The sequence below is a fragment of the Prunus avium genome, chromosome 8 (genome assembly GCF_965620075.1).
Source record: "Prunus avium chromosome 8, drPruAviu1.hap1.1, whole genome shotgun sequence".
Classification (NCBI taxonomy): Eukaryota; Viridiplantae; Streptophyta; class Magnoliopsida; order Rosales; family Rosaceae; genus Prunus; species Prunus avium.
This window is the reverse complement of record NC_142291.1, coordinates 7488987-7516467: the sequence shown is the minus strand read 5'-3', so window position 1 is coordinate 7516467 and position 27481 is coordinate 7488987. Positions and strand designations below refer to the sequence as shown.

Sequence of the window (27481 nt, the reverse complement as noted above, 5' to 3'; positions counted from 1 at the left end):
CCGACCTGAGTTAGTGTTAATGGCCGATATGGGTTAGTGTTGATTACATACAGCTTATTAGGTTTTACACACGAGTGTTGGGAAGATAATACTTACATATGTTGTGAAGCACTTCCAATACGGTCTGCCCAGATTCCTTTCGGATTTGGAAATTAGCATCACCATCTCAGCATTGCAGTGCTGACACCTCTTTGATTCAGTGTTTGATGAAGAATTCGACTTCGCTTTGCCCAAGAGGGAAAATGAAGATAAGAGAAGAACTCAACACTTCCAAAAATTTGGTCAAAACCCTGAAACAGACCTTCCTTCAATTTTGAAAAGGAATTTTATTTTATTTTTTGGGGGGAACTAATATGGAGTTTGAAGTTTGAATTGGCCTTTTTTGGTCCTCACAATCCGTGAGTGGGACATTCGAAATTTCCAAGAATTTATTTATTTTTTAGCCCTAACCCATGAGCGGGAAAGAAAAGCAATGCTTTGGGGAATTTTTAATATTTTTTTTTAACCCTAAGCACTCTACAGTAAACCCTAAACCGTAGAGAGCCAACCCCTAAACCCTTAAAGGCGTTTTTTAAATCAAAATTTAAGTGGCAAAAAATAAGAAATTGTAAAAGTGGCGTGTGGTGACATGAGAATGCGCCGCGTGTTGCTGAGGTTTGCAGCTACCCACTCCAGCGCCTCCACTTGGCATTTCTTGTATATTTTATTCATTCTATTTTCCAAAAATCGTAAAAAATGCATGAAAATTCAGGAAAAAATGGGGAAAATTCCTAACTGTGTCTGGGGATGAAATACTTCGTTAGGAGTATTGGGTTAATACTTGGCAAGGAGTTTTTTTTTAAAAAAAAAATGATATTTAAATCATTATGTTAGTGATAAGGGATTTCCGGAATATGGGAATTTTGTTGTTGCAGAAATCCTAAAAATTGCAAGATAAATCCGAAAATAATGGGGAAATGTCCTACACGGTTATAATCAATATGGGAAAAACCCTCCACTTATTTCCTTGGTTAATTTCGATATTTAAATCATTATGTGAGTGAAAAGGAATTTCCAGATGACTTTATTAAACTTTTGTTTTGTTGCAAATATAGTTTCAAATGCAGGACAAATCCGGAAATTAGGGGGAAATATCTTGGCGTATTTATGGGATCATCAAAATATCTTAGAAGATCAAGGATGACTCAGACTTCCACTGTTAACGAAGTGTCTGAAAGGATAATCCCTTATGCGTTGACAACACGCAACCTCCCTGCCATATGGATGTCTGTAATCTTGAACGAATGACTGTTTCGGGGATCGGAACTAGCAATTCCCCATTTCAGACCACTTACTCAAACCATATAGGACCCAAAACCCCCTGTGCAACAAACTAAAAACATAACATCCAAAACAGATGCGCACATGCTACTTTGTAACACAAACGTCTACAACATGACTGAAATTGGATCTTACAAGTGTACTCATCTGTAATAAAACCATAAATAGACCTTGAAATAAAAACAATACAATCATAAACATAAGGTTAACACAGTTTCCCCTTTAAATAATAACACTCAAAAGCAAAAACACACTTTCATAATAATATCCATATCATACCATGAAGATCGAAATTAAATCCACGAGGTCATCAAATGGAGTTCACTCTAGAAGCAGAACAACTCCCTCTTCCATTTGTAGGGTTCACAGCAGTTCCATAGGTATACGTTGTAAGAGTATTCGCCCCTGCGGTGCCATAATGTATACCATATACCACTCCCGATTACCCTCACAGTGAACACAGTCTTCAAAATAAGTTTCGTGAGCAGTAAACTTTGCAAGCGTTGGAGGAGTCACCATGCCACACATTGTATACCTCAGCAGTCGATAGATGATTGAATCCCTACATGCTTGCCTGTTAATTTTCTTGGTTTTGCTGAGCTGACACAAAAAGTCCTTCGCATCCTCCTTGCCCTCACTAGGGTTCAACAGCCCTAGTAAGCCAACAATGTAGGAGGATTCCATATGCCCTGCCATAGCCACCACCTGCAGGTTCTTGACCGCCTCATCATCTTTCAATAGGAAGAAGTCATTAAAAGCTTCTTTGTAAATGATTTCTAGATTGTTATGTTCTTTGCTCACTTCGACACACTACTGACACGGTTTGCCAAAGCTCAGGATCATTCAACTTTTGTTGAAATAACTTGCATGTTCCCGCCATACTGTACAGATCTTCAGAGGAGTGCTTTGTAACCACAAGCAACACCTTAAACCATGCCAAGTTTGGGATGTCCATCTGGGTTGTTGGAGAAGAGGGACTGAAAAAGGGTATCTGGAGGATTTAATTAACGGTGTCGTTTGTGGACCAAGAAGAAAGTGCCGGATTGTATATATACCAAAGTTTCCCAACCGTCGTCACCCAACTTTACAATGGACGAAGACCACATTGGGTTTAGATCAGTTATTAATGTCTTCGTTTCCCAACTGGTGTGACTGAAAGGACAGTTCACACATATCGATGAAGGTGGAGGCGGCAAATTGGTGTTCTCGCACCAACAGGCCTATTTATAGCTCTTGGGTCTTCGCATTTATGAAACTACTTATCAACGTTAGCAGGCAAAATATTAAAAATGCTTTTCATGATAATAATTATGCAAATATCACATCACCACTTATGAAGGTAACTTAGTTACATTTGAACATGACCAAGTAATCAGTTTCATTTTGCCAAATATGAAACTAAATATCAACGCACCATCAACAATAAAGAAAATGAACACAGTGTTTATGATATTAATAATGCAAATATGACATCACCACTTGTGAAGGTAACTTGCATTTTAACATGACCAATTAAACAGTTGCATCTTGGCAAATATGATACTAAATATGAACGCATATCACTAGTACAGAAAAAGAAAAATGTGTGTATGATACTGATAATGCAAATATGACATCACACATTCTGAAGGTAACTTACATTTCAACCGTTATGTTAACAGTAAAATCTCCTCAAATATGATACTAAATATGAACAAATATCACCAGTAAAGAAAATGAAACTAGTGTGTCTGATACTAATAATGTAACTATGACATCACCACGGAAATGAGGTATCTAAAGTTGTCGCTCCCCACTCTAAGTCAACAAATTAATTTTGGCAGGTAAAATTATTAAGGGGACTGCTCTATAAATAACAAAGTGAGCTATTTTACCTCACATTGCACCACCAATTTGTTAGATCCCACATCGACTAACGGAGAGGGGGTGATGTGCCTTATTTGTACATACCCGCATCCATCTAGCACGAGGCCTTTTGGGAGCTCACTGGCTTCAGAGTTGTGGGAACTTCGAAGTTAAGCGAGTTGGGGGCTAGAACAATCTCAGGATGGGTGACCCACTGGGAAGTTGGTCGTGAGCCCTTAGAAACAAAACCGTGAGGGCCAGAGAGGGGGGGCCCAAAGCGAACAATATCATGCTACGGCGGAGCCGATCTGGGATGTGACAATTTGGTATCAGAGCCACTCTGCCGTGTGGTGCGAGTGTGCCGATGAGGACGTCGGGCCCCTAAGGGGGGTGGAGTGTGCCGACAATTCTTTTAAAAAAAACCGTCGTCTTTACATCTAATAGACGACAGTTCTTTCAAAAAACCTTCGTCTTTACATCTAATAGACGACGACAATTTACCGTCGTGGTTCTATGCATCAAAAGATGTCGGTCGATTTTACGATAGTTGAAAAACCGGATACACGACGGTGGATTACCGTCGTCTATTGCGATTTTTGTAGTAGTGGTGATAATTGTTGATGCTTCACAATCTATATATGCTGGGATTTGGAGCCATGAATTTAAAGGTCATATGTTAGCTATAAACTGGGAGCAAATAACCACCCTCCATGTGATGTTGTTCTACATTTGCTTAACTTTTACTCTCCACACATCTACCTCATTTAAATTCAATCCAAAGATTTGAGAGTTGAGACATCACATTGAAAAAAATGAACAAAAATAATTGTCTCACACTTAATAATTAACAATAATTACTAACCCTAAAGAGTTCAACGTCAAGCCTGCAACTTCCCTTCTTCTTTTCAGGGCTCCACAAGAATCATCTTCATGTAAACATGCTTCAAAACGTAGTTGGCAGCATGTTAATTATCACATATATAATATAAGTTTACTGCCTTTTTTTGTTAGGATTAACAAGTTTTCTAGATGAGTAATTGGTGACAATTATATAACTAATTAACATTACAAGGATATGATTTGCAATTTACTAAACTATAGCTAGACCCTATATAATTCCTAACTTGAGTTAACCTTTATGTATATGTTCAGCAATATTGCACAAGAACCTCTCCTACTGTACAGCTACAAGAGAAGCTTCAATGGCTTTGCTACAAAGCTAATAGAGGAAGAGGCTCAGAAAATGGCTGGTTGTGGATCTAGCTTTCTTTCCAATTTGCATAAAAAGTACTGACCATTATAAGTTTTTATCTAACTGGAAGCTTGTGTGTGTGTGTATATATATAGGAATGGCTGGTGTTGTGTCTGTTTTCCCTAGTGGGAAGCAGAAGCTCCACACAACAAGGTCATGGAACTTCATCGGGTTTCATGAAAATTTGAAGAGAAGCACAGTTGAAAGCGATATCATTGTTGGGTGATCGACTCTGGAGTTTGGCCGGAATCTGCTAGCATCAGTGATGCCGGGTTTGGTCCACCTCCCAAAAAATGGAAAGGCACATGCCAAGGCTCATCCAATTTTACTTGCAACAAGTAGGGCTAATATACTAGACCTGTCATGATGCTAGTGGTTTAGGGTTGACTTTTGCTCTGGGAGGGTTTGGAAAAATTTCTTGGCTCCATTATGTAGTGCATGAGCTCACGAATTCATAGACATGTAATGGCCCCAAATCAGAGTTAAAATGAGAAAGTTACGATCAAAAGAAGTGTAAGGGCATGATCGTAATTTTTGAAAATTAAGTGTTAAAAAGTCAGATTTTTTCTTTCCTTCCCTCATTTCTCTCTCCTCCCTCCCGATTCTTCCTCTCTCGCGACTCTTCTTCTCGACTGTCACTATTTGCTGTTCGTATTCTCTGGTGAATTTTGTCGCCTTCCGGTCGTTCCAAGTGACGCCACCACCCACAAAAGCTTTGTCTAAGTCTCCTCTACCTAACCCATCCCTCAATCGAACTCAAAAACCTGAAGAATTGTCAGATTTTGGACTGAAACAAACTCAATAACCTCCACCTGACGCCAACGACTGATTTCATCGAATAAGATATGGATTTTCATCCTTTTTCCACGATCTACCCGTTTTTGTAGTTGGTTTGGGTTGATTTTGTGATTTGAAGGATAGATTTGGACACCCATTTTGGCCTGCGCTTTTGGCCATGTTTCAGGCCACTTCAGCCACTATTTGGCTAGGGTCCAAGAACTAAAATACTCCTTAAATTGTGCTAGAAGTGTTGGTATAAAAATTGATTGGTGGTTTGGAGATTTTTCAGTTGCTGGAAATCTCTCATGGCACCCACCCTTGGCGGTAGCACGTGGTGGCGCGTCAATCAGGTGTTGACAAACTATTATCACCCTAAAATTAACCCCTCGCACGACGGTATGCTCAGATAAACTAAATTCGATCAATTGAGTAGTATACTAAAATTTGCCTATTGAATATTTTTGGGTTCGATGCATTCGGACTGTCAGAACTTAATGAAACTCTTGGGACTTGTTAAAGGGGTTTGGTTGAATCTGTAACAAACTTTCAAGGTTGTGCACACACTGTAAATTCTGGGAATTGGGTTTTTGATTAAGGGTTTGAGGCGAAATTTTTTATTAACCAAAGTTTATATTCTTTCCTTAGGCACTCAGACTTCACGTGCTCAATCGGAGGGACCTTCAAAGGGTCAAGCAAGTTTGGACTCACAATGAGTGGACATTTATTTTATAATGATTTTTCATACTATGATGGTTTTATGAAACGCTTTATGAACAGATTATTTATGGTATTTACTTTCCGAACATTTGATTTTGGTTAAGAAAAGGTTATATTATTATTATTATTATTATTATTATTATTATTGATAAGTGAGATTAGTTCAAGAAATTGAGAATGATTTGAGAACTGGATTTGAGAAAAGTTTTGGAAAGGTTTTCAAAACCACCTAGTTATCCTTTGGTTGCCTTCGGATTTTATGATGTCCTCGGACATCTCAGTTGCTTTCAAGAAATGGTTTGTCTTCGGACGATTTGGTTATCTTTGGATAAGTCTGCGCGCGTATGACCATGTGCCAAGAGTCTCAGGGATGCCCGAGCCGTGTGCTGCGAGGAATGTGTCTCAGGCCGACTTTGTGCCCCCTGAGTTCTGTGAGGATGTATCACACATGTGGCCACATGTGTGATACCTGGAATTGACGGTGCACTGTTGGAATTGACGAATTTTCTATGGGATACATCTGGGTGGAAAGTATTTACAGTTTGAGAAATTCTTTTATTTTGAAATTAGTGATTTGTCTTTTGTTTGATATATTATTCTTATGTATGAATCTTATTTGCTAGTACGAACATAGCATAAATTATAACTGGTTTGCCAATAGTTTTTAAATGGTGGGGTTAACATGTTCTTACTATGTTTAACACTTAATTTTTTGTCTACTCACACTTTCTTTGTTTTGCGCCCCCTTCCAGGCAGTAGACGAGTACCAGACAACCACTTGAGGGCCTTCAACCATCTACCACTTTTCCTTCTTCTCTCTCGTGTAGGCATTTACTCTGTTGTAAATAATTTTCTGGCTGTAAACTTAATTGAAATAGTTATGCTCTAATATAGTCTTGAATCCCTGTAAGGCTTGAAGTCAACTGAAATAACTATTTTGTATGTGAACTTAACTTGTGCGTGCTGAACGTTTGGGGAATTTTAATTTGTGACTTTGTTTACAAGTGAAAATTTGTTGGTTTGAGCATTTTTCAGGGGAGACTCTGACGGTTTCCCGGTAGCAATCGAACCCTAAAGGAATTCTTGGGTTTAGGGCAAGAGGGGTAGTTTAGACATTTGTGCTCGACACCTGCTAGGTGTTGGACACACACAGAGTTCGACACGGATTTCAAAGTGGAATTTGGGTCGGGTACTATCAACATAACTTAATCCATTGAGCATCATAAGTAAATTCATCTAAAAATTGATTCAAAACACATAAAAGCAGAAGGCTTACCTTTCTTTTCGAATCATATTCCGTAAATGCTTCACCTTCTACATAGGTGAAATTGATTTTTCTTCTTCTTCATCTCAAGGACTTCAGTTTTGCAGCTAAATTAATATGCTCAATAATGCACTCATTCATGCTTCGCATACCATCAAATTTCATGATAGTAAGGTTAGCCAATATTGTCCATGTAATGGACTTGTTAGCAATTCTCGAGAAATCTTTAGCATTATTTACATTAATGGAGTATAGCCTTAATTTATATTGGAATGTCTATTTATTCCCACAAACATAAAGCTCAATATGTTTGATCTTTTCCAGGATTTATGGGAAGTCTTTAATCCCCAATGCTTTACCATAATAGCAATGAGTTTCTCATTTTGAAATGCTCAATCAAGACCCTGAACACCTTGGTGATACTGGACTTGTTCACAACAAAATGAGAAATTAAATCTAAACTAGATCAAACATGAGAATGAAGCAAACCTGAAAATGACATTGCAACATAATTTGTAATATGCTTAGAATACTAATGCTTCGAGTGACCAACACGTACAAATATATATAAGACTTGAATATTCTGAACATCAATAAATGTATCATCATAACTCTCCTTTGGGATAAATTATGATAGTACCAATAATTAACAATTATGATGCATATATTTTACATTATTGGTAAGTGTATATTCCTAGTTAGAAAAACTTTGATATCTTTGGATATCCAAAACAAATCTAAATAAGACATATATAAGTTACCAATCATATGAATAGTGGATCCATCTTTGAGTCCATCTATCTTATGAATGATGAAAATCAATATACTCATGACGTTCGAACCTTGAAAACATTATAAGGTTCAACCTCACTTTTATGCATCCTTAAATCACAAGTAATTGAATAATTATCATTTAATTTGATATTCAAGGAACGTTCTAGCTTGACCACTTTGGTGACTAACAAACCATTCATGATATGAATGTCAAATTAAACTAACAACTCTACTAGTTAATCAATTACATAAGATTAACTGATACACTTTAATGGTTAATCGATCATTAGATTAATTAACTTGATATTCAAGGAACGTTCTAGCTTGGCCACTGTGGTGACTAACAAACTACTCATAATATGAATGTCAAATTAATTTAACAACTGTAATAGTTAATCGATTACATAAGATTAACTGATACACTTTAATGATTAATCGATCATTAGATTAACTGATAAATATATGACATGTTTAACACAGTAGTGGGCAATAGATCCTTAGATTGCCTCGCCTCATAAGACAAAGTACAGTGACAACGAAATACAATATGCTTACATTTATTATTATTATTTTTTAAATAACTTTAATTCACTATACGTGTCAACACCAAGATCTATGTAGCATAAGTTTGTAAACGGTCATACAAAATAGATCATCTAATTACAAATTTCGTTGAATATAATCACAATTCTTCATTCGGTGCAAATATTATGCAATTTTCCCAAAATTAGTATTGCATAAAAGGAAACATTAGGCATCCAAATCAATTAAGAAACCCTATGAACTTTACAACTACTACACTGAAACCATAGCCCAGCCATCCAAATCGATTATGCAAAACTGATTGATATGTAACCAAAAGCACTTACACCGAGACATAATATGCTTTAATAACATCTCATATATAAATATATATTGTATCTCTCTAATGCAATTAAAATACATAATTTCTGGCACATCCATATGATTGCATGTAGAACTTCTTCACCAAAACAAATTTCTATTATTTATTTATTTATTCATTCTATGCATAGAGAAGCATGTTCAAACGACTTCATGGATACAGCACCAGAACCAAAAGGAAATAATATTCATATGATTGACCATTCATACCGCCAACTAAATGAAAGTAATCCTTCTTGGTTTAATGGTACATACTTCATACGGCACAACCAATGCATACATATATATGATTCAAATAAGTATAAATCCAATAGAAAAATTCATAATGGAAAATCACGAACGCTCTTAACCATGCTTTGATACTACATATAAACTTAATATTGGGTCAAACCATAAGAACCCAATCCATGATCCAAGATCTTGAACTTCATGATTTTCACAATAGCATTAGGTGGAAATTCAATTAGACTTAAATTATATACATACCTTAAATGATTAGTCTTCTACCATATCAAGATATTTGTCTTGAGCGATCCGTAGGCGGTCAGTGTGGAGGAAATAGATTTCTCTCTCTAGCATTTTGTATGTTAGAAAACCCTAATACGTGTTTTCATCAGTGTACACATAAGATGGGTATGTGCACTATTATAGGCAAAGAGAGGACCCGTTTCCTAGTGAAGTCCATAATTAATTACCACCCATCACAATAATAAAATAAAAAACTACTTCTCTTTATTTGAGTAATATAATTATTTTGAATAATAGTTATTAAACCAATTAAACAATTTATTTACCACATAGGTCACTTCATGTGGGCCACACAGAATATTTATAAAGTATTCTTACATGTGAAGCATCAACAATTATCACACAAGCTGACAGCTTCTAGGCGGGGCATGATGTTTGTTGAATATGATATCACATGCACTTTTCTTCCAACTCATGAAGAAAAAATCATGAGGCAATACTCCACCTCACATAATACAAAGATAATATCACATGGGCTTGTTGAATATCACATGGACTTCTCTTGTTAATAAGTGAAACTTCGTTGAAAGACAGATAATACAACCACCAACAAGAACAAAGGCAGCAAGCAAGAATACAACCACCAACAAGAACAAAGGCAGCAAGCAAGCCACAAGACGAGAGAACCACAGGGAACCAACCAAGTCTCTCAGTAACAAGAGGAAAAATCCAATATTACAACCAGAGGGAATCGTCTCTATACAACTAGAGGGAATCCTCTACCGGTTCTTAATGGGCGCTTGTCCCTTTTATTTTTTGGTCTGAACCATGAGGTGGTCCTGGATGGGCCCCAATTATGGGTGACACCTTTAAGCCTTAACCACAACCCAGACTAATCCCCACTCACACCGGGTCGGCCCGTAAGGGGTAAAGTGTTGGCCAAAGTGGTGACTCCGTACGAGAGCAGGGATCGAACCCCTGACCTCTCTTAAGGAATGAGAGTGCCGAACCACTCACACCAACCACCTTGGTTGGCGCTTGTCCCTTTCACTACTACAAAAAAATAATTTGCGCGACAAAATAAGTTTGTTGCGCAAAGTACAATTTTGTCGCGTAGGGTTTGCGCGACGAAATTTTGGTCGCGTAAAATCCATCTCGCAAAGCTCGTGGAGATAGGGCGTGGAGATAGGGTTTGCACGACGAAACTAATTTAATAGTTTGCACGACAAAATATTTTGTCGCACAAGGATTTTGACTTTTTGTTTTATTATTTCTTTTATATCAATTTAATTATATATATATATATATATATATATATTTTTTTTTCAACAAATTTTTACTTTTAAAATTTAATTTAATTGTATGATTTTATTTTTTTAATTACTTTAATTTAAATTGACATATTCAAAATAAAATTACATATGAAAAATAGTGATCAAATTATCCAATATATATATAATATTCAAAATGTACACATAAATTAACAAAGTACAATAATAAAATCCTAAAACAAGCCTATTGTGGTGGTAGTGGTGGAGGATATGTTTCGATAGCGTCCTAATCCTCAACTTTAGCCGTCAAAGTCTCGACAATTCCCTACAAAAAAACAAATATGGTCAAATAACAAAAAAAAAAAACATAAAATAATAACAAGAAATTGGCATAATCTCCCCTAAAATTGTTATACCCCAAATCCAACCCAAACTCCAATCCTCACCCTATACTCAACCCCAAACCCCGCACAAACTCAAAACTAACTCCAAAATAAATTTAAAGCTACTTAATAAATAACTATATATATATACACACACACCATTCAAAAATATATTTTTCAAAAAAAAAATCTGATTCGAACTAAAATGATAAATTTAAAGCTACTTAATAAATATATATACCATTTAATTTCTTAAGTGTTATGTATACAAAATAAAAAAAACAAAAATAAAGTGGTTTAGGTGACGAAATTTTTGGATTACGTCATGCAAAGATTTAAAAAAAAAAAATTTATTTTATTTATTTTTGTAAAGACTTTGCGCGACCAATCCTAACTTGGTCGCTAAACACTTTGTGCAACGAAGTTTAGTATTTCGTCGCGCAAAGTCATGCAAGGATTTTAAAAATAATTTTTTAATTTTATTTATTTTTGTAAAGACTTTGTGCAACCAATACTAACTTGGTCGCCAAAGACTTTGCGCAACGAAGTTTAGTGTTTTGTCGCGCGAAGTCATGCAAAGATTTTAAAAAATAAATTTTTTTAATTTTATTTATTTTTGTAAAGACTTTGCACAACGAAACACACGTCGTAGCACAAGAGTTTGTGCAACGAAGTTTATTTTCGTCGCGCAAAACATCGTTGCGGGCAAAGGTTTGTCACGCAAAGTTACTTCGAGCGACGATGTTTTGTCGTTGTGCAAAGGTTTGTCACGCAAAGTTACTTTGTGCGACGATGTGTGTTTCGTTGTGTAAAATTTGATCGCGTACGGGTTTTTTTACTAGTGTTCGCTTGCCTTTTGATCTTAACTGTACATGAAAAATTCAAACGGTGTGTGAACAAAAGAGTAGTGCACTTTTGGATATGGGTGGGATCAAATGTACGGATTCATTAGATATGTAATGCACGGCTAGTATCAAAGCAAACATGTGAAACGCATGGCTACTTCTTAGTATAAATATATGACGTTCTTGGATGAGCTTGCCCCATCTTTTCCAAGTAGTACGTTTTCTAGGTTTTGTAGTGAGACCCCCATAATGGATTTAGTTCCATGGTCGCGAAAAGAGTCTTTCCTTGTAGTGTGGTTGCTCCTTCTCAGCCTCACATGCACTCTGCTAGTAGATGTCACTCATTCTGCTGCTCATTCGGATACCAGAAAGGCATGGAATTCTCCTCTTTCTCTCTCTCTCTCTCTCTCTCTCTCTCTCTCTCTCTCTCTCTCTCTCTCTATATATATATATATATATATATATATATACATATCATTATAGTTTACAACTGGCTTCTATATACTTAGGGCCCGTTTGATAACTATTTCAATTTTAATTTTTAATTTTCATTTTTTGTGCCAAAGTATAGAGGAAAACAAAGTATAGAGGAAAAAGAGGGAGAATGGAAGGGAGAATGAGAGTGGAGATGAGATTGAGAGGGAAGCTGAGAGGAGAGGATGGGAGGGAGGAGTGATAAAAGTGGAAGAAAAAAAAAAACTGAAATTTATTTCAAATTGTTTTCACTATTGTTACTCCTCAATTTCATCCTCCTTCTCATCCTCTCTCAATTTCATCCTCACTCTCATTTTCCTCTATACTCTAGCACAAAAAATAAAAACTAAAAGCTAAAGTTGAAATAGTTATCAAACGGGCCCTTAATAATGTTTATTATTATTATATTAATCGCAGGTTTATATTGTGTACATGGGGGACAAGCCAAAGCTCGACATTCCCACCACTACAACATTGCCTCTCCATGTAAACATGATTCAAAACGTAGTTGGCAGCAGGTTAATTATCACATATATAATATAAGTTTACTGCCTTTTTTGGTTAGGATTAACGAGTTTTCTAGATGAGTAATTGGTGACAATTATATAACTAATTAACATTACAATGATATGATTTGCAATTTAGTAAACTATAGCTAGTCCCTATATAATTCCTAACTTGAGTTAACGTTTATGTTTTTGTTCAGCAATATTGAACAAGAACCTCTCCTACTGTACAGCTACAAGAGAAGCTTCAATGGCTTTGCTGCAAAGCTAACAGAGGAAGAAGCTCAGAAAATGACTGGTTGTGGATCGAGCTTTCTTTCCAATTTGCATAAAAAGTACTGACCATTATAAGTTTTTATCTTACTGGAAGCTTGTGTGTGTGTATATATATATATATATATATATATAGGAATGGCTGGTGTGGTGTCTGTTTTCCCTAGTGGGAAGCAGAAGCTCCACACAACAAGGTCATGGAACTTCATCGGGTTTCATGAAAACGTGAAGAGAAGCACTGTTGAAAGCGATATCATCGTTGGGATGATCGACTCTGGAGTTTGGCCGGAATCTGCCAGCTTCAGTGATGCCGGGTTCGGTCCACCACCCAAAAAATGGAAAGGCACATGCCAAGGCTCATCCAATTTTACTTGCAACAAGTAAGGCTAATATACTAGACCTATCATGTTGGTAGATAATAAACGTAAAAATTATCCTTTTTATGTGATAATTGACTGACGTACTGTTGCTATGGTTGAAACAGTAAAATCATTGGAGCACGGTATTACCACAATGGTAGACCTTTCGTCGAAGGTGACATCAAGTCTCCACGAGACTCGGAAGGCCATGGAACCCACACTGCATCAACAGCGGCAGGAAACTTAGTTAGCAAAGCAAGCCTATTTGGTTTGGGGTCGGGGACAGCAAGAGGAGGGGTCCCATCAGCACGTATTGCAGTGTACAAAGTATGTTGGTCGGATGACTGTAGTGACGATGATATTCTAGCGGCATTTGACGATGCGATCGCGGATGGTGTCGACATACTATCTGTCTCCCTCGGACCGACTTATACGGCCGATTATTTCAGGACACCAGTTACCATTGGAGCCTTTCACGCTTTAAGAAAAGGAATTCTGACTTCCACTTCTGCTGGGAACAGAGGTCCATACCTCAAGACCGTCAGAAACTTTGCGCCATGGTTTCTTTCTGTGGCTGCAACCACCATAGATCGGAAGTTTGTTACCAAGGTTCAATTGGGTAACCAAAAAATCTATGAGGTACAATTAATAGAACCTATAGCTAATTAACATGCCCTCACTTAAGCAATTGAATTAATATATTAATTTGCTTCATTGGCGTATGTAGGGAATTGTACCAAACACATTTGACCTCAAGGGCAAGTTCTATCCTCTAATATTTGCTGGAGACGCACCCAATAGGACAGCAGGCTACGACGAGTCTATATCTGTGTAAATACAATTATACACGTTGTGTAATATTTATGGGATATAGTTTCAGTCTGATAATAATATGTTGCAATAATTAATATGGTGGTACCGTACAGGAAATGCTATCCAGGCACGTTAGACCACAATTTGGTGAAGGGCAAGATTGTTCTTTGCGATGGGGAGAGTGGGTATGGGGCCTATTCTGCAGGTGCAGTTGGAGTTATTTTGCAAAGCCGACCTGTTGCAGATGTGGTTGACCCTCTTCCCATGCCTGCCTCTTGCCTTGGTTTGGATAGTGGTAACAGCATTTACTATTACATTAACTCAACGAGGTACACACAAATATTATTTGTAACTTTTAAGCTAAACCAGATCAGAATAATGCTAAGCTAATTTATATATGATTTTGAATATTTTAATGATTAATTTGTAGGAACCCAACTGCAACCATTTTTAAAAGTACTGAGGGTATTGACACACTGTCCCCATATGTGCCATCCTTCTCATCAAGGGGTCCTAATCCGGTCACTCCTAACATTCTCAAGGTATATGTACATAATACTTGGAACTTGATGAACACTCAAGACTGTTTTATTTTATATATAATTAGCTAGCTAGGCTGCAGCACTTCATCTTTCCTTAATTTTTCTCCTTGTTATGTTGCAGCCAGATATAGCTGCTCCAGGGGCTTCTATTTTGGCAGCATTTTCTCCAATTGCCCCTGTTTCGTTTGTTCCAGGAGATAACAGAGTAGCATCATACAATTTCGTCTCAGGGACATCAATGGCTTGCCCACATGCCACTGGGGTAGCTGCATACGTCAAATCATTTCACCCCAATTGGTCTCCTGCTGCTATCCAATCCGCTCTTATCACCACCGGTAGGGCTGTGTATAAATGTGATCAGTTATTTTTAATTACGTACAATTTTAGTATAGCCTAACCACGTATATCTTGGATTATTTGTAACGATTTGCAGCTAAATCCCTGAGTCCCGATCTTAACCCTGAAGCCGAATTTGCATACGGAGCTGGCCAAATTGACCCTGTTAGGGCTCCATATCCTGGTTTGGTATATGATGCTACTGAACTGGACTACATAGAATTTTTGTGTGCACAAGGCTATAGTACCAAATTATTGCAATCTATTACCGGGCACAAGAGTAGCTGCTCATCAAAAACTAATTATGGAGCACTCAGTGATCATTTGAATTATCCTTCTTTTGCACTTTCCTCCTCAAATCCAAACTCCATCAGTGGGGTTTTCAATAGGACAGCCACAAATGTTGGATCAAAAGGGTCCACGTATAAAGCTAAAGTGACTGGTGCAACGAAAGGACTCGAAATCAAAGTTAATCCAAGCATTCTATCGTTCTCATCTCTCGGGCAGAAGCTATCCTTTCAGGTCACAATAAAAGGGTCAATTCATCACAAATCCAGTGTCTCTGCTTCTCTGGTGTGGGATGATGGTACTTTCCAAGTCAGGAGCCCCATTGTTGTCTATGCTATATATTAAGTGGTGCATGGATCATGTAATCCTATATTGATGTAAGAATAAGAAAAAGCAAATTGCACTATTGAGGACCAAATGACAGATTCTCTAATATTTAATATATATCGATTATGAGTGATGATGGGATTTCTTGGGGATGTTTTCGTATTGAAGTTTGTGAAAACAGAGACAAGACAAGAGGAAGAAGAAGAAGAGAAGACAAGGAAAATGGATGAAAATGCACTTAAAATGGATGAGCAGAATTCGGTGTCTGTGTCAAGTAAACGACCCTTCAGACGACATGTCGTCCATTTAACTAAGCCTCGCTTAAAACTTTAAGCCCATCCTCAAGGCCCAAGGTGTATCGAGACCCACTTTGATCGACCGTTAAAGAGCCCCATTATGTTTCTTATTTTATTTTTAGATTAACTTCAATTTAGTATCATAAACCTTTACTCATATTTTCATTATTAAAAACTAAGTATTCAATTATTAAATTTTAGTAATGTGGTTCTTCCAGTAGATGGTTGAAAAATCCGTTAAATAATAATATGGCACAACTCACTTGTATCCTTAATTACAATAAAATATTTATAAAGTTTTTATCAAAAAAAAAAAATAATAATAAATTAAGAAATATGGAAAATAAAAACCTCTACAATTTTAGGATACCTTGGCATAAAAATATTGAGGCATGCAATGCAATGCAATAGTTCTAGATCATGGCATTTTTTTTCAAATGTTTTCTTTTTGGGTCCAAATTTTCTGATGTTGCTTGGGTACAACTATCACATACAATAAGATTAAGCCCATTCTCAAACTCATACTGAGAAGCCCAAATTTAGTGTATTTTGTACCATGTCACATTGACATGCATGAAGTTACTTATGCTGCTAGCTTTTATTTTTTCTTCTTGAATGTCTCTAATGTCTCAAACTACTTGAGCTACAATTGCTTATGGTTCAAAACCCCCAAGTGGCATCCAATGAATATTTGTATAAACCCCTTCTCCCCCAAATCGTTTGTACGGAAAAACTTACTTGAGCTACAACTTCATTGTTGTGCTTTTTCTTTTCCTTTTCTTTTGAATTACATTTGATGATCAATTAGCTTAATTTTGGAGTTGGTCCCCATTGAGAGATTAAGAATCACTGCAGTGCTGGTGCAGAGCTGCAAGACAAGAGAAATTTCCTTCAATGAATGGGTGTGCAAGGAATGTCTGTTTTCCCTGCTTCAGCGGAAAGAAGCAGCTCCATCTCCACACAACACACAACAAGGTCATGGCGACTTCCATGGTTTCCTGGAAACAGTGTCCAACAATATCAATGAAAAGCGATATCATCGTAGCGTAGAATTGTTTGAAAAATTCTGAAATGCGAATATATTGCTGCAATGATTTGGTGCAACAATTCTGAAGGATGTTTTTAAAATCGTGTATTGGCTGAAAATTATATATAGATGTTGGTAAAATGACTCTGCTACATATTATTCATATCTTCTTCCAATCCGCATGGGGATTTGTTTTGGAAAATTCACTATTATGCCTAATATTTTGTGTTGTGTTTTGTGTTTGCGAGAAAGCGATAAATATACAGAAGACAAAATATACGTGGTTCACCCTTAATGAATGGGCTACTGTTGTGTAGATACAGCTGCACCAAAATGGATTCAGTTGCATCCTCAACTTGTGATACTCGCAAGTGCACGAGCCGTTCGGTAGTATAGCGTATGTAAGTGCGAGGTCGATCCCACGAGGATTGGTGATTGAATGATCCAATTCATTTCTCCTACACAAAACAGAAATGAAAAAGAAAGGAAATAAATAAAACAAGGAAGAAAGAAAATAACTAACTCAAGTAGATAAGTTCCCAAGTTCAATTAGATTAATGGATTGATTCTAGCTAAAGTATGATTAAGCCATGGTGTGTGGTCATAACCTTGTGTTCCTAATTCCCTAATTTGATCATTTGTTGTCTAACCTAAAATTAAGCATTAGGAACCCATTAAGCATAGAAGAACAATTTAAACAACCAAGCATGTATCTAATCCCTGTTGTCGAATGTCCATACATACTCTTCCTATTCATAGTTCAATTCGAATTAAAGCATGGTGTATACTCTTAATTCAAACCAAGATAGCTAACATGCAAGCCTAAATGGTGATCAATCATTCAAACTAGCATATTAACTTATAAGCATAATGAATAAGAACATGAACCATAATTGAAACTTGGAAACTAATCAAACTTGAAAAACTAAAGAAAAGAATTTACATAACAATGAAAATTAAAGTAGAACTTGGAAAGACTTAAAGGAAAATTTAGTAAAAGGATTTTTGTTACAATCAATTGAGAACTAGAAAGGAAAACTAAGAGAATTTGAGGGAGAGAAGGGAAGGGAGCTCTAGAGAAGTGTTTGAGAGCTCCCCCCCTTGGGGTGTGTTTACAAGCTTGGGAAACCTCACTATATATAGGCCTAAGGAAGCTGAAAATCTGAATTAAGTATGGCTAATGCATACAACACTTGTTTTATAAAATCTGAAATGGTTGATGCACTTCACTAATGCATACAACACTTCCATTATAAAATCTGAAATGGTTGATGCACTTCACTAATAAATCCCACCAGCAGCCCTAGCTCATCTTCATGTCACCATGACCAAGCTTCCAACCAGAAATAATAGCTCATCCTGAGGTCAGCATGACCAGCAACTTCAAGGGCTTACGAATTGGGCTTCCCTTAAGCAAATTAAGACTTTAAGCACTCGAACTTGAAGTTCAGAATGTCTTCTTTCCAGCCATATATCATTTGGGCCAATCCAAGGTCGGAGGAGGAAGTTAAGGCCAAAACAAATTGCTAACTCATTTTGCGCGCTGATAAAATCCATCCTGAGCATGGCTCTGTGTTTGCTAGGTAACAGACTCCACAATTATCCAATGGGGCTGAATTTCGGATATGTTATAGTATACACCCATTGGAACAACTTTCATGAATAATGTGGCCTCATCCGAGCTATGTAGGTTGCTGAAACAAAGCTTGCAATATGACCTACGAAACTGGGCTGGCAGGGGACTGTAGCCAAAATTGAGTTTGTCTTTAAGCTCTTCATCCATTCATCCAAATTAGGCCCTAACATGCATGGATTGCATCATTTACTATCCAAAGCCCTCATTATTACCTAAAGCTCAATGAACTGAAAGATAAACACAAAAAGGATTAAAAGCACAAGTTTAACTCAAAAACATAACCAAATCATAAGCTAGAAGGGTACAAAATGATATACAATTATGAACCGATCAAATACCCCCAAACCTAGATTTTGCTAGTCCTCGAGCAAAACAACACAAAACAAAGTTAAAAACAAAACAAGAAGTTAACTAGACCACTTTCGTAGGTAACTCGATTGCATTGAGCGAATGCAACAAGCCTTTAAACCTCTAGGCATCCCTAGTAGGAGGAGTTGTGTCTCCTGAGGGTTTAACAGTTACGATACCCACAAACGTTTTTTTAACTCTACAAAACAAAATGGTTAGAAAACTTATTAGATTTGTTAGTTCTTAAGCAAAACCAAAACCAAAAACAAACATAAAAATAAAAACAAAACACAAAACACAAAAAAAAACAAAATCAAAATAAAAACTCAAAACAATCTTTCCGAACATTTTGTGAAGAGAAATGACTCATGCACATGACTTAAACGTTTTGACAATAAAAGCTCAATTTTAGACATTATTCACAAAGCGGCAAAGTTCAAAACATAATATGCTCAAAGTGTAGTAGTGTGATAGCCAAATGCAACAAATTCCCCAATCTTAGTTTCCACACAATTTCAAAAATCATACCAAGCACAAATGCAACTTCAAATCTCACCAAAGTTGTCCTCTCACAAATGAATCATTCAGAAGAGGGGTACAATGCAACACTCAGTTATAGACATGGGATTAGAGTTAAATCATAAGGTACTTAACTCAAAAATAGGAAGATGAAGAACTTGCATTAATATGATCTCAAGAAGGAGGACAAACACTTAAAAGTAGAAAAATGAATGCAATTCAACCACATGACATTTTAAGATCAATTTAGGTCTTTATTATAGGTTGTAATGGGGCCAAGGGTGTAAGGTGAGTGAGAAATGAAAGGTATGGATAATACAAAGTCCAAGGAACTCACAATGTAAGAGCATAAAAAAAAAATTGTTTACAAGACTTCGAATCATCACGATTAGATTTTTTTTTCTTTTACATGATCAAAACTCCTTATACCTTCATTTACAATGATTTAAACTCCTTTCCAAACACCAATGAAACCCAAAAACAAAATTTCATTCAACTACCATTTAATCATAACTTTTTTTCTTTTCTTTTCTTTCACCAATTGTGTGATTTTCTTTTTTTTTCTTTTTTTTTTCTTCTATGTAATATCCCTTCCCAAACTTAGCATGAAAAACACATCCGAATTAGAGCTCATGAGTTCCTTAGAAAGGTAAATATTTGTTTTTCAGGCTAAGGCGAGGAAATATAATTGGTAAATGAAAGAAAAGGTTTACATGTAGGCTCAAAATGGTTAACAATGGAAAATCATGCTTAAGCATGCATAAAGTTAGCTTGAAAGGTACAAACGATCCAAAGAGGGCCTAATATCATTTCTTAAATGTCATGAAATCGAATTGCAAAAGAATGAATGACTTTTAAGTATTCAACCAAATCAATGAATAATGAGATCAAACAACAACTTTGATGACAAGAAAATAAGAGTATGTGTATAACACTCATGAAATGAAGCACAAGGCTCAAAAGCTCACATTTATGGTTATATAAGTCTAATTTATGCTTGATACAATTCTTTGGGTTATGCAAATCCTTTAATTGGAGAATTATGAAACAAATGGCAAGTGCAAAGAAGGTTTCGAACATATCATGCTAGAACGATGCCAAATTAATCAATTAATTAATTATTTTTTTTACAATAAAAATTTACAAGGAAAAAAAATAAATAATAAATAAAATTCAATTTTCATTTAAGTCATGCAAACATTTATCACAATCTCATCAAATGTGTTCGGAAAGTGAATAAAATCAAAATCAAAATAAAAGCAAGACTTAACAAAATAAAATAAAAATAAAAACAAGCAAATAAAAAAAAAATTAAATAAAATTAAGGAAAAACCAATTTTACATGCTAAACTCCAATACCCCCAAACCTAGAAATGAACATTGTCCTCAATTTTTAAAAATTAGGAACAAGCAATGTCATAATAAGAAATGAAAGGTACTAAAGTAAATATAAACCACACAAAAAAAAAAAAAAAAAAAAAAACACAAAAAAAATAATTACAAAAATAAAAATTACAAAACAAACAAACAAATAAACAAAAAAGAAAAAAAATGAAACAGTAAAACACTCGAAACAGAAAGCCCTAAACAGACAAAACAGTAAGCCCTAAACAGACCGTCTTACGCAAACCAAAACCCAAACAATTGAAAGCCCAACCCAAAAGAAAGTTAACCCACCTTGAAACCTAAACAACGATGAAAACCCGACCCACAATGAAATCCGAAGCCCACACGTTTTTTTATTATTATTTTTTATTTTTAAGAGAACATGGGTCATGATGTCTCGGTTCAGTGTAAGGGACCAACTGACAGGGCGAGACACGTGTTGACGCGTAGAGGCGCCGCAGACTCCACAAGCAAAAATTACGGGCTCATGGAAAGGCGCGAAGACTTTACTGAACGCGTTCGTTCAGAAAAGACACGTCGTGATAAATGAGTTGGGTATGGTTGGAAGGCGAGAAGGTTGTGGGACTCAAGGAATGCTGGAGATTCAGAAAATGCTCAGATGCTGTAATGGCTAGGGTTTGTCAAAGACTAAGTCTATAAGAAAGGGTGAAAAAAAAAGGCAAACTCAGAAACACACAAAAGAGAAAAGAAAGAAAGAAGAAAAGAGAGTGAGAAATCAAATGGCCTCTAACTACCCATTTTCGTTGGATCTCAACCTAGCTCCACCGACTCAGACACGAGGCCAAGCAGCGGCACCAGTATGGATGCCCTACTTTGCTTCCGCACGGGGGCCTGTGACAGTAACTGACTCAATACTCCTGGACAACGATGTTGCCATTGGAGTGGCTAGAAATTTAGTGACTCCTAAAGATATACGTGTTCTGGGGACAAGGGATGACAACCGGGTCGTGAGCGATGCCCTGGCACTGAGCGTGCAGAGTACGGCAACAGTCGCAAGTTTGGGTCATCGCCTACTTGCGAAGTCCCATGAGGTAGAGGTGCTGAAAGGTCAGTTGGCGGCGGAGCGAAGTATGGTTGAGGAGTGTCAGACTGCTATAAAAAGCTTGAAAAGGGAGAGGTCAAGGATAGTGGAGGTGAATCGACACCAGCTAGAAGTATTGCGGGACGAGAATAAAAACCTATCCAAAATGGTAGAGTTGTACTCTCGCGACATGCGAAAACAGCTAGAGGACCTAGACCGACCGGGTAAACGCAAACAAGCAGATCGCGAGAGTAGTTACACTCAAGCTAAGATTGCGATCTTTGGGAGCTCAAGTGGTGAGCCCCAAGAGGCTGTGCATGAAGCCCAGGAAGAGGACAGCCAGAGGGCCAAACTCAAAGCTCCAATGGTCGAGACACCGAGCACTGTGAAGAAATGACTTCTAGTGCATTATTGATGTTTTTATTTTAATTTATTTTATTTTTTTGGTTGTTTTTGTCTTTATTTTGTTTTGGAAATAAAAGAGTAAATTTGCAGAAGGAAAAAGAAAACGGAAAAGAAAGCACACTTTCCAAACTTAAATCAAACGAAGACGACAAACGGAAATGGAAGCACAGTTCCCTAACTAAAATAAAATAAAGATGATAGCCGAAAGGGAAAGGCAAAAACACAAAGCTCTAGAAAATGAAAGTAACAGGCAAAACAATAAAACACCAGAAAACACGGAAAAAAGAAAAGTAAAGTGAAAGTAAAGGTGCTCCCCCTTGAAGCGATTAGGTCGAGCATGCCCGGGAAATCCGAAATGGTGTTGGCACCTTCATCAGCATATGTCTATTTAAAGCACGCCTCTACAAGCGGATGATACCCAGCATTTCTTCCTGCAAACTCAAGGAAAAACATCAAAAAATCCAGAAACAAAAAAATGGCATCCTCATGCACTCACCTTGATGATCTCGACCTTGAGCTCTCACTTGCACCACCGAATGCCCAGACAAGGGCTCCTCCAAACACTGTCTTTCCAAACTCTTCATATCATCACGGCACGGCCTCAAACTTTGCTGAGATAATACCAAACTTTTCTGAGGCAATGCCGAACAGAGCAGCGCTGCTGGGAGGCATGATTGGCAGCAAGCTCACACCGACAGATCATCTGCATGTGGCACAGAGGTCTGACAAGGCAGCGGTGGAGGAGTCCCACAATTTAACTGTGCTCCACGCGGTCTCCGCTACCAATTTGGGCATGCGCCTACTAGCGAGGACAAGGGAGTGTGCCGCGATGAGCGAGGAAATAGCTTCCTTGAAGGCTATGGTGGCGGACTTGCAGAAGCGGCTCTACTGTGCCAATCAGCACGTGGAAGCACTGCAGAAGAAAAATGAGGACCATGTCGAGCTGCTGCAGATTCTGCAAGTAAGAGAAAATAGAGGCAAGCCATGATGATGATGAAGATGAAGAAGAAGAAGAAGTTTTTTTTTTTTTTTTTTTGTTTTTTGTTTTTTTTTGTTTTTAATGCAGCGTTTGAAATAAAAATGTGTTTTAACACTCAGAAATAAACTAACTAACCATACCACGTAAATAAATAAATAAACTAACTTAACAAAACAAAAACAAAGACTATACAGAAAAGAAAACAAAGAAAATAAATAAATAAATAAAACTTAATTTAAAAACACACGAATATACAAGCAACTCACGGATGACCAGTTAAGGGCCTCAGAAAACACAGCCAGGGGATCCGGGAAGGTTGGAGGGGTCACAATGGTCCCGCTTAAAACCCAAACTTCTTAGACACCGAAGGTGTCGCCTAAAGAACTCCTAGACACTGTATTGACGGAAGTGCTTACTGGAGTTACCAAAAGTTAGCTCATATGAAAAATAATTTTTTTTTTTAAATAATTTTTTTTAAAGATATTCTCGTAAGAAAAAGAAACAAAAACAAATTAAGATAAATGAAACAACAAACCATAAACGAAAATGAACTAAGTACTCTAAACAAACTCAAACAAACGAAATAAATTGTTGTACTAAAAGAAACAAACCAAGAAACCAAAGAAAAAAAACAAACAGCACTTTCTATCACCTATTTATCACCATTTGGACAGATTCGTTTCTATGTTTTTCAGCTTCGACCTCTGTTCAGTTTTTAGGCTATAACTTTCCAACCGTAAGTCCAAATTTTACGTTCTTTATATGGTTGGATTCAGCATAGAAAAACAAAGAACTCAACGCGGACCAAAAGGTAAAAACAATGACGGAAATAAACATAATTCAAAGAAGAGAAAGGATTGAAATGCTCCCCCTTGAAGCGATTAGGTCGAATGTGATGCACTTGGAGGTCGCGACTTCTCCCACTACTCCACACTTCCCATCTTTGAAATTGCCTTCTTTCTCCCTCTTTATTAACCTGTCATAAATTTCTAAAACAAACACACAAACTTGAAATGGAATTAAAAGGATTAGGAAATAAAAACTAAATTGAAAAGGAATATCAACACACATCCAATTCCATGCTTCAAAGCAACAAGCATCAATGGGTTGTGTAAGCTGGGACTTAAACCCAGTTCTCTTGCTTGTTGGGCAATTGTCCTTTTCTGTTGGACTACAAACACAACTGGTCCATTAACATCATTAACTTTAAAACTTGAAATTGTTTAGAAGAACATGAAAATGAAAAATAAAAATAAAACAAGTAGGGAAAAGAAATAGAACCAAACTATGTTGCCAATCCCCGGCAACGGCGCCAAAAACTTGTTGTGTAGATACAGCTGCACCAAAATGGATTCAGTTGCATCCTCAACTTGTGATACTCGCAAGTGCACGAGCCGTTCGGTAGTATAGCGTATGTAAGTGCGAGGTCGATCCCACGAGGATTGGTGATTGAATGATCCAATTCATTTCTCCTACACAAAACAGAAATGAAAAAGAAAGGAAATAAATAAAACAAGGAAGAAAGAAAATAACTAACTCAAGTAGATAAGTTCCCAAGTTCAATTAGATTAATGGATTGATTCTAGCTAAAGTATGATTAAGCCATGGTGTGTGGTCATAACCTTGTGTTCCTAATTCCCTAATTTGATCATTTGTTGTCTAACCTAAAATTAAGCATTAGGAACCCATTAAGCATAGAAGAACAATTTAAACAACCAAGCATGTATCTAATCCCTGTTGTCGAATGTCCATACATACTCTTCCTATTCATAGTTCAATTCGAATTAAAGCATGGTGTATACTCTTAATTCAAACCAAGATAGCTAACATGCAAGCCTAAATGGTGATCAATCATTCAAACTAGCATATTAACTTATAAGCATAATGAATAAGAACATGAACCATAATTGAAACTTGGAAACTAATCAAACTTGAAAAACTAAAGAAAAGAATTTACATAACAATGAAAATTAAAGTAGAACTTGGAAAGACTTAAAGGAAAATTTAGTAAAAGGATTTTTGTTACAATCAATTGAGAACTAGAAAGGAAAACTAAGAGAATTTGAGGGAGAGAAGGGAAGGGAGCTCTAGAGAAGTGTTTGAGAGCTCCCCCCCTTGGGGTGTGTTTACAAGCTTGGGAAACCTCACTATATATAGGCCTAAGGAAGCTGAAAATCTGAATTAAGTATGGCTAATGCATACAACACTTGTTTTATAAAATCTGAAATGGTTGATGCACTTCACTAATGCATACAACACTTCCATTATAAAATCTGAAATGGTTGATGCACTTCACTAATAAATCCCACCAGCAGCCCTAGCTCATCTTCATGTCACCATGACCAAGCTTCCAACCAGAAATAATAGCTCATCCTGAGGTCAGCATGACCAGCAACTTCAAGGGCTTACGAATTGGGCTTCCCTTAAGCAAATTAAGACTTTAAGCACTCGAACTTGAAGTTCAGAATGTCTTCTTTCCAGCCATATATCATTTGGGCCAATCCAAGGTCGGAGGAGGAAGTTAAGGCCAAAACAAATTGCTAACTCATTTTGCGCGCTGATAAAATCCATCCTGAGCATGGCTCTGTGTTTGCTAGGTAACAGACTCCACAATTATCCAATGGGGCTGAATTTCGGATATGTTATAGTATACACCCATTGGAACAACTTTCATGAATAATGTGGCCTCATCCGAGCTATGTAGGTTGCTGAAACAAAGCTTGCAATATGACCTACGAAACTGGGCTGGCAGGGGACTGTAGCCAAAATTGAGTTTGTCTTTAAGCTCTTCATCCATTCATCCAAATTAGGCCCTAACATGCATGGATTGCATCATTTACTATCCAAAGCCCTCATTATTACCTAAAGCTCAATGAACTGAAAGATAAACACAAAAAGGATTAAAAGCACAAGTTTAACTCAAAAACATAACCAAATCATAAGCTAGAAGGGTACAAAATGATATACAATTATGAACCGATCAGCTACGTCCATGGAGAAGTATATTCTCATTATTATAACAATGTGTATTTACATTTGTACAAGCCCAAATATAAAGAGAGAAAGGGAGAAGCCCATGACTGAATATAAAGCCCAACCAAAGGGGGATCTCTTCCTAAGTGAGGAGTGGTATTCTTTTATAGGTGAGAGAGAGTCTTCACTTCTTGCAATATTTCAATGTGGGACTCTTTGCCTTGCTTAGAATTGCTTCTAGTTGCTTGGTCAGATATGGTATAAACAACTTTTAAGCTAAACCAGATATGATTTTGAATATTGTAATGATTAATTTGTAGGAACCCAACTACAACAATTTTTAAAAGTACTGAGGGTATTGACACACTGTCCCCATATGCGCCATCCTTCTCATTAAGGGGTCCTAATCCAATCACTCCTAACATTCTCAAGGTACGCATACGTAATTACTTGGAACTTGATGAACACTCAAGACTGTTTTATTTTATATATAATTAGCTAGGTAGGCTGCAGCACTTCATCTCTCCTTAATTTTCTCCTTGTTATGTTGCAGCTAGATATAGCTGCTTCGGGAGCGTCTATTTTGGCAGCATGGCCTCCAATTGCCCCTCCTTCGGATGATCCCAGAGATGACAGAGTAGCATCATACAATGTAATCTCAGGGACATCAATGGCTTGCCCACATGCCACTGGGGTAGCCGCATACGTCAAATCATTTCACCCCAATTGGTCTCCTGCTGCCATCCAATCTGCTCTTATCACCACCGGTAGGGCTATGTATAAACGTGATCAGTTATTTTAATTATGTACAATTTTAGTATGGCCTAACCACGTATATCTTGGATTATTTGTAACGATTTTGCAGCTAAACCCCTGAGTCCCAATCTTAACCCTGAAGCCGAATTTGCATACGAAGCTGGCCAAATAGACCCTATTAGGGCTCCATATCTTGGTTTGGTATATGATGCTACGGAACTAGACTACATAGAATTTTTGTGTACACAAGGCTATAGTACCAAATTATTGCAATCTATTACCGGGCACAAGAGTAGCTGCTCATCAAAAACTAATTATGGAGCACTCAGTGATCATTTGAATTATCCTTCTTTTTCACTTTTTCCTCCTCGAAT

At 36.9% G+C, this 27481-nt stretch overlaps 1 protein-coding gene across 1 annotated transcript; it reads left to right on the top strand.

The window, feature by feature from the left end:
* Positions 1-12020: 12020 nt before the first annotated feature.
* LOC148291257 (cucumisin-like) lies at positions 12021-15881 on the top strand. Its single transcript, XM_088245621.1, has 10 exons — positions 12021-12194; positions 12714-12814; positions 13003-13100; positions 13212-13455; positions 13560-14073; positions 14162-14265; positions 14361-14576; positions 14678-14789; positions 14911-15124; positions 15223-15881. Exons 1-10 carry the CDS (start codon positions 12072-12074, stop codon positions 15756-15758), a joined length of 2262 nt encoding a protein of 753 aa, XP_088101747.1. The 5' UTR covers positions 12021-12071; the 3' UTR covers positions 15759-15881.
* Positions 15882-27481: the final 11600 nt, after the last annotated feature.

Coding starts and splice junctions, on each gene's coding strand:
- LOC148291257 (XM_088245621.1), top strand. CDS start 12,072: ATGGATTTAGTTCCATGGTCGCGAAAAGAGTCTTTCCTTGTAGTGTGG. Junction 13,456..13,559: donor TCCAATTTTACTTGCAACAA/GTAAGGCTAATA, acceptor TGGTTGAAACAG/TAAAATCATTGGAGCACGGT. Junction 14,074..14,161: donor GTAACCAAAAAATCTATGAG/GTACAATTAATA, acceptor TGGCGTATGTAG/GGAATTGTACCAAACACATT.